The following is a 7,576-nucleotide window of genomic DNA, read 5'->3' as shown; positions in this document are numbered from 1 at the left end:
ACACACAGACACACACACACACACACACACACACACACACACACACACACACACACACACTCTGAGCCTTCTTATACCTTACTGAACCTCTCTCCATTTTTCAAGCTTAATTCTCATTTTTTATGTTTTACTGACAAGGCTATTATTCTATAATAAGTATTTTGAGTCTTGAGTTTTTACAGAGTATGTTTTTATTTAACCTTTTTATTATTAAGTAATAGATCTTTAAAGAGTTGCGTGTACTGTAACTCCAGGGGTGGTTTGGGGTCAATGCACTTTCACAGTCTCCTCGATTCTAAATGTAATCTAAGCCCTCCGTTCACGTAATGATGATGGGACCTTCAATCTCCACTATTGCTCCATTGACTCGATAGAGGAACATTCTGATGAGGTTTTTACATTACAAGGGCCATATTGCAGTGCATTAGCCTGTGCATTAACCTATGGAAAAGTACATAAGGCAATGTACTCGGTATTGTACTCACTAGTGTACATACTACAATGTAGTAACTACTGTACACGAAGCTGTTATAGTACTTCCTGAAAATGGCATTGTGTTCTTAGCGCATTTCATGTCACATCATATTCATCATTAAGGGCCAGTATTGCATTATTGTGCACTTGTTAATCCTTTACATAGGCTTTTACCCATACTATTCCTTAATGCATATATATAAATACACTGCAGGATGGCCATCTCAAAGTAAAAAGTTACTGAGCTGTTTTTTTTTTTTATGTCAAAAGAGTTTCAAATTTATTGCTGACTCGGTTCAGTTGAAAGTGAATTGAGTCCAACCCTGGATCCTATAGTTCTGAATGGTCTTATGCTAAAGGGGTTAGCACTCGTTTTCTTCAGTTGTACGGCTAAATGGTTTTTAAGTGTCGGTAACCTCCCTTTATTATAACTTTAATTTCCATTTTTTTTAACATTACCGTTTTTGTTAATTCGGTGACTTGCCGTTTGGAATTTAAAAAAACAATAAAACATTTTACACTCTTTCCAAGACACTTATTTCCTCAATTTCTTCTGCAGAAGTTCTCCTTATGAATGTGTGTATTTTAACACATGCCTGTTTTTGGCCAACCCATCGGCGGTCTACCCATCTGACCACTTAACACAGCAGCCGTTCGGCTTTTAAGCTGCTGTGTTTATAAGTTCCTATTTATCGGTATCAAAATGAAAACCCATGTTTCAAGGTTTTAAAGGTAAAAGAAAATAAGATATCGATTTTTTATATATTTTTTATATTAATGTTATATCATTTAAATGTTACTGCCTATTTGGGGTCCCACTTGCAATATCCTCACGGCTCAGCTTGGGAATCGTTGGTATATTATGCATACATGTACAGTACAGTATGTGCTTGCAAGGGTACGTGTGAGTTTAATTTGTGCATGTCCCACTTGCTGTGTATAACCACACGGTAGCAGATTCCCCAACATGTCCTCCTGTCCCACAGCATGCTGGAACTGGAGCCACCATCTGAGGAGGTGTTAAATGGCTGGTCGCAACATTACATTCCTCCTGCAGAGAAACTGCCGCACAGTGCCAGGTAGCCCTAGGACTGGCCGATATCCCATAATATTGCATGTTTTCCATATGCAGTATTCTTCGAGGGATTCGCCCCCCCCTGCAGCATTCACATTTCGTTGCTGTCGGGTGGAAACCTCCCATCTCCTTTTTTGTTTTTTCGTAAATTAAGTGCCCTACTTGATCATTACAGTGTCACACAAAAGCATCAAAGGTGGCAGATCCACAAGCTCGAAATGCAGCGCGAAGCGTTTTGAGTTTGTAGATCTGCTCATTTTGCTGTTTTTGAATTTGAATCCTGAAAAGTAACAGTTTTTCCATCGGCCCACATCAAAGTTCACCCAAGTTGAACTCCATGTGAGACAGCAGATGCCCTAAAACAATTTTGTCCTCAGTGAACTTCTTCGGTTTCGGCAAGCCTTAAAGAATTGGACTTATTTTTAATTATGCTGCCTGCTTCAAGCTGGCAACGCACTTTTAGCAGTGCCTTTGTGTTTTTCTAACATGTATTTATTGTTGGAAGATTTGCTTTGTGATACACTGCTTCCCGTACATTAACACATTCAGAATGGAGCATTTCGGGGTCAAGTGCCTTTTTGAAGGGCACCTTGACAATTAGCTGTTAATGGCTGGTAAGGGCTATTATGTTTTTTTTTCGGAGCTGTGATTCAAACATTGACTCCACAGTTAAGAGCTCACTTCTCTAACCATGAGAAACACCATCAGGCTGGTGTTTGCCATTTATTGTTTGAATTCTGGATCAATGCAGGTGTGGGGGTATAAAGTCCATTAAGGCTTTGTTGTCATGAGATCTCTGAATGTAGACTGTACATACAGTATATGGGTATTAGCCATATACCCACTGTTGTAGGCCGGCTGACAATGTACTTATATCAGCCTCATATCTACTGTAAATAGTCTGTATAGCACATCATATATCCATTCATAGTAGATAGATGTGTGTTCATATTTACGGGTGATGATAGATTGTACATTGATGGATGATAGATGATAGATACTTTATTTGTCCTTGCGGAAATTAATTTTGCACCAAGCAGCCATCAGGACACAAACAAATCACAACACATAAATACACAATACATAGACAGATCACACAATACATTGACAATAGCACACAGATCCACAGAGGAATATAGAATAGGCTACCAGTCATAGTTTGAGAGGCATCACACATTTTATGCACAGACAGAACTGAGATAGGGCCTGTTTGTTCAGAAGTCCTATACTTGTGGGGACAAACGACCGTGAAACCCTGGCCTGCAACATTGGTACTTTGTACCCTCATCCTGATGGTAAAAGGCGGTATTGACTGTATAACAGGTGCGTTTTATCCCTAGCAATAGCTTTCCCCTTCCTACGTACTCGGCCCCTGGGTCTCATACATTGATCTCATACTCTCAAGTTGTACCCCAGCTATCTTGCTTGATATATTGATAATTTTATGGAGTTTGTTCTTACTAACCAATGATAATGAGCCATACCAGGAAACAAAACAAAAATGTAATTATACTTATTCTTAGCTTGCAGATGGCTAGGGTCTGTCTTGACTCTAGTAGTCTGTAGAAAAGGCTCTGGCAGTGCACCAGTTAATGAGCCAATCAATTGCTATAGCAACTCCAGCCCAGGCATGGTGTAGAAATCTCCCATGCCATGCAGCAGACAGTCTCTTCACATGGTTACTGCAAGGAGTTTCTCTACAACAAGTAACCTTACTTGCTGATATGCTTAGAGATCACAATATGTACGGTAAGTACTAAAGTAGCGTGTGTTAGGTAACTGTTAACTGTTATGTAAATAGTTTTAAGTTGAGTTGGGAAAGAGTTTCTGTAGCATTCATGTTGCACTTGTATTTGAACCTGTGTTTCATGCTTGTTGCAGATATTTCCATGGGGATTCTAGCTTCAGCAACAGATTATGTTACTATGTACTGATATATAATGCAAACTCAGTTCTTAAAGAAATATATCTCTCTCCTCTATATTTTCCACTTAGCTTAACTTTACCCTTATTTTGTTACTTATCTTGTATCAACCACAATTCAAAATGACACAATATATTGTCATGATGTTTCTACCTGTCTCTTTGTCTATGAAGTGATGTGACTTCTTAAAACTACCGTATGTCTTAAGTTTTACAGAACAGGTGCTAAATGATGGCAATTACAAATATAATGTAAAAATTCAAATACTTTTTTCCCAAACAACACTCTTAAAATGTCAGTATTCGTAGATCAGGTGATTTGACCTTGTATAGAAACACCCTCCTCTAAGAAGAGGGGAGGATTTACAGTATATGAGTACCAGCTGTGGTCATATCATCCATTCCTCCTCATATCACAGACCACGGACTGCCTTCCCCGTGGAGATCTATAACCAGCTGGCATGCACCTCTGTGTAAGTAACAAACTCAACTCACTCATATAGTAGCTGTTGTATTAAATAAGACAATATTTATTTGACTAGGGCAATGCAGGTTCCTGACTATTTGGGTAATAATGAGTTTGTTGTCTTCTGTATAACTGTATATAAGTACATTTGAAACTGCTCTTGAATATGTTTTTAACCACTCCAAGGGGTCTATACGCCGTCCCCTCCTTTCTTTCTCTTTACACCAAATGTCTTCGCAGAAAATAGCCCATACACAAGCTCACAGCGCATTCCAAATGCTCACCTATATTATGACATGCACAGAATACACCTGTAATCGTGTGATATGACAGTGAGTCAGTGGAGAGGTAGGGGAATGGCAAATGTAATACATTACTGTGGATGACAAAGTGAGCATTATGACCAAAACAACAGAATATTTAGTCACATTTCTTGCCAAAATTCCCTCAAATGACTGAGACGTCGGCACATGTAATGCTTTACTTATACCAAACAATGAAGGAGGACACACTGCTTCGAAACGTTGCTCGTTTACAATGTACCTCTAAACGTTTTGTCCCGCACAAAGTGAAATGGTGCAGTGATTTATCTATGATGTAACTCCTCATCAGTAGGCTATTTGTCTAATGTGCTGTTCTCCTCTCTCCCATCAATACTGCCATCCCCTCCAGCTCCCTAATGGCTTTATTGCAGGTATTACCGTGTATGCTGTTGCTTGGTGTTGAGTGAATCATGGAAGACTCTGACTTCTCTGTCGTCTTCGTAAATATCCAGAAGGTCTACTACCCACTCCTGTGCATTATGGGTATTCCAGGTACATGTCCTTGTGTATTGTTTTATGACATGGCGGTTGTGGTTGATTTATTTATATGAAGACAAGTAGGATTTGTAGAATAGAGATTTTTTTTTTTTTTTTTTAAGATTTTTTGGAGGCTTTTTTATGCCTTTATTGATAGGATAGTAGGTTGACAGGAGATTGGGAGAGAAATGGGGAGTGACATGCAGCAAAGGCCGTCGGGATTGGGACTCGAACCCGCTACTTTGGAGCCTAGGTGCCCAGACCGCTACGCCTAGAATATAGATTTTGTAGTCCAGGATGAATGTTGCTGCACGTCATTAACCACTTAAACCCTATACTTAGTTGACCTTAATTGCCCAGGACTCTATACAGTCTAGGCCCCCTGCTGTTTTCCCTCTACACTATATATCTTTGCCTAAAAAGCTGATCTATAATCTCACAATCTCACAATATCACAATGTGTGACTATGTGGGACCTTGTAGATCTGCTATTTTTGCTGAATGTTCACCTGCAAAATAGGGACGCTAGGGTTCAAGTTTTTCACCGAAACACCCCATATGAAAGCTCTCTCCTAGAACTATACTCATATAACAACTCAAACCTTCCAGCATGGTCTTAGAGGACCATACCAATGGTCTGGCATGTGTATATAAGATTCCTCAGGAACACTGCCAGAAGCTGGTTTTAGGCTCTGCATCACATTTGCAGCAGGTCATAAGAGCAAAAGGTTGCTCTAATAAGTACTAAAACGACGCTTTAGTTGTCATAAATAATTTTGAAACTGCAGTAGTCATTGAAAGTGGCATTTTTTGTTGAATTTGGAGAAACCACTTGAAATGTTAGTTATGTCAAGGCTGAGCTATTTAAATTGTTCTTGTTTCATTTGTTTATTGCAAACAGCTGACAGTTTGTGAATTGTGCCAATAAACCATTTGTAGAGTAACTGTAAATATACAGTATATACATTATGTTCTACCGCCAGTGCTATATTTCTGTAAAGTCACTAGATGGAGGCAGTGGGCCTTGTGGATGTCATGCACAACACACACAGTCAAATTGGATATGTTTATATCCAATTCATTATTGCTTTTTTATGTATTTCTCCTTTTGGTAGAACAAGCTGTTTTGTGTTCATGTCTTATTCCCACTCTCCACTCTACCTTCCAGCCAACCTCTTCACCTTTTACATGATCTGTTTCCGTAACTGCGGGATGTCCGACTCAGCCGTCGTTTACCTGAGCTGCCTGGCTGTGGTGGACTCCTTCTACCTGGTGTGGGTCAACCTGATAGACCTGACCCTGACCTTCTGGCTGGTGCGGCCTTTCTGGAACTCCGACCCCCTGTGTGGCATTCTGGGAATCCTCCAGTACGGGTCCCTCTACAGCTCTTCGTGGATCGTCGTGGTCTTCACCATAGAACGCTACCTGGTCCTTAAAAGCTCGACCACCAAGCAGCACTTGTCCCAGGCGCGCATCACCAGGATGACCTGCGGGGGCATCATCGTGATCTCTCACTTGGCCTCCGTGCCCATGGCCTGGATCAACGACGTCACCCCCGTCAACGCCACCGTGGGGGGCGCCAACGTCACGCTGCTCATGTGCCACTACCGCGACGCCACCTACACCACGGTCCTGGTGTGGATCACCACCTTCCTCTCCATGGGCATCCCCATCGTCCTGGTCATCGTCTTCAACTACCTCATCGCCTACCACCTGAGCCGCGCCAGCCAGCTGTTCACCAAGGAGGAGCGCCGCGTCATGCGCGGCCGCAGCGCCAGGGGCATGGTGCGGCGGACCATCCTGCTCCTGGGCACGGTGTCGGGGGCCTTCGTGGTGCTCAGCGTGCCGCGCTTCGTCACCTACTGCATCCTGCGCACCAAGTACAACCGGGAGGCGTTCGACCGCGACGACTACAGCATCCCCATCAACGTGGCGAGCGACGTGGCCAACATGCTGCAGAACCTCAACTCCACCACCAACTTCCTGCTCTACTGCGTGGTGAGCCGGCGCTTCCGGCAGGAGCTGGTCCAGGTGGTCACGTGCAAGCCCAAGACGCGCGAGCTGGGCTCCCTCATCACGCACACCACCATGAAGGTGTTCTCCGTCCGCAGGGCCTCGCCGCCGCCGCCGCTGCCGCCGCGGGCGACAGCCAGAGACCCTGTCGCTGTGGTGCTGACCAACATCAAATACAGAGAGGAGAGCTGGAACGAAAAGAACCGACCAAAGGTTCTTCAAAAGCCACGGGAATCGTAAAACTATTTTATTTTTATTTATGGTTTTCACTAGTTCTTGAGTGAAATGAACATGGAAACATGAAGAGTTGAACATGGAAAGGACACAGCATCCATATATCTTTACAAGGCACATGGAAGATGGGTCTGAAAATGACTTTTTCATACAGTAAAACCCGCATTAAGTTCAATGAAGGTGAAGAAAACTTGAACTGAAACTTCAAATAATAATAATAACCAATAACAATAATGTTTTCATAACAGTTCTGTGCTTGCTGAGGTTCTAGTAAAGTGAGAGGAAATCACAGTGGAGGTGAAAAATCAAATGTACTGCTTTAAAATCAAACTAAAGTTAAGCTAAACTAGTGTGCAAACTAATGTTTGCACACTAATGTTTGCACACAGCTGTAAAGGTGTGGGTGTGGTCACATGAATATGTGAAAACAGCAAGATCAGTAGTGGAAATATTTATGAACAAAATTATAAATTACATGTACCTGTCACCTAAAGTGTGTTATTTTATGTGTCTAGTGTTATGGTTCTCGTAAATTGAATATCTTTGCTTTGCTTTAAACACAGTCCTGATTGGTAGATGTGGATGCATGCG

At 42.0% G+C, this 7,576-nt stretch overlaps 1 protein-coding gene across 1 annotated transcript; it reads left to right on the top strand.

The window, feature by feature from the left end:
- Nucleotides 1-4,671: 4,671 nt before the first annotated feature.
- LOC311062955 (putative G-protein coupled receptor 139) lies at nucleotides 4,672-6,991 on the top strand (the record flags this gene model as incomplete). Its single annotated transcript, XM_084082175.1, has 2 exons — nucleotides 4,672-4,753; nucleotides 5,907-6,991. The coding sequence occupies 2 exons, from the start codon at nucleotides 4,672-4,674 to the stop codon at nucleotides 6,989-6,991; spliced, it is 1,167 nt and encodes a 388-aa protein (XP_083938301.1).
- Nucleotides 6,992-7,576: the final 585 nt, after the last annotated feature.

Source organism: Gymnoscopelus microlampas, assembly GCF_963454915.1.
Source record: "Gymnoscopelus microlampas genome assembly, chromosome: 16".
NCBI lineage: Eukaryota > Metazoa > Chordata > Actinopteri > Myctophiformes > Myctophidae > Gymnoscopelus > Gymnoscopelus microlampas.
This window is presented reverse-complemented; position numbering and strand designations above follow the sequence as displayed.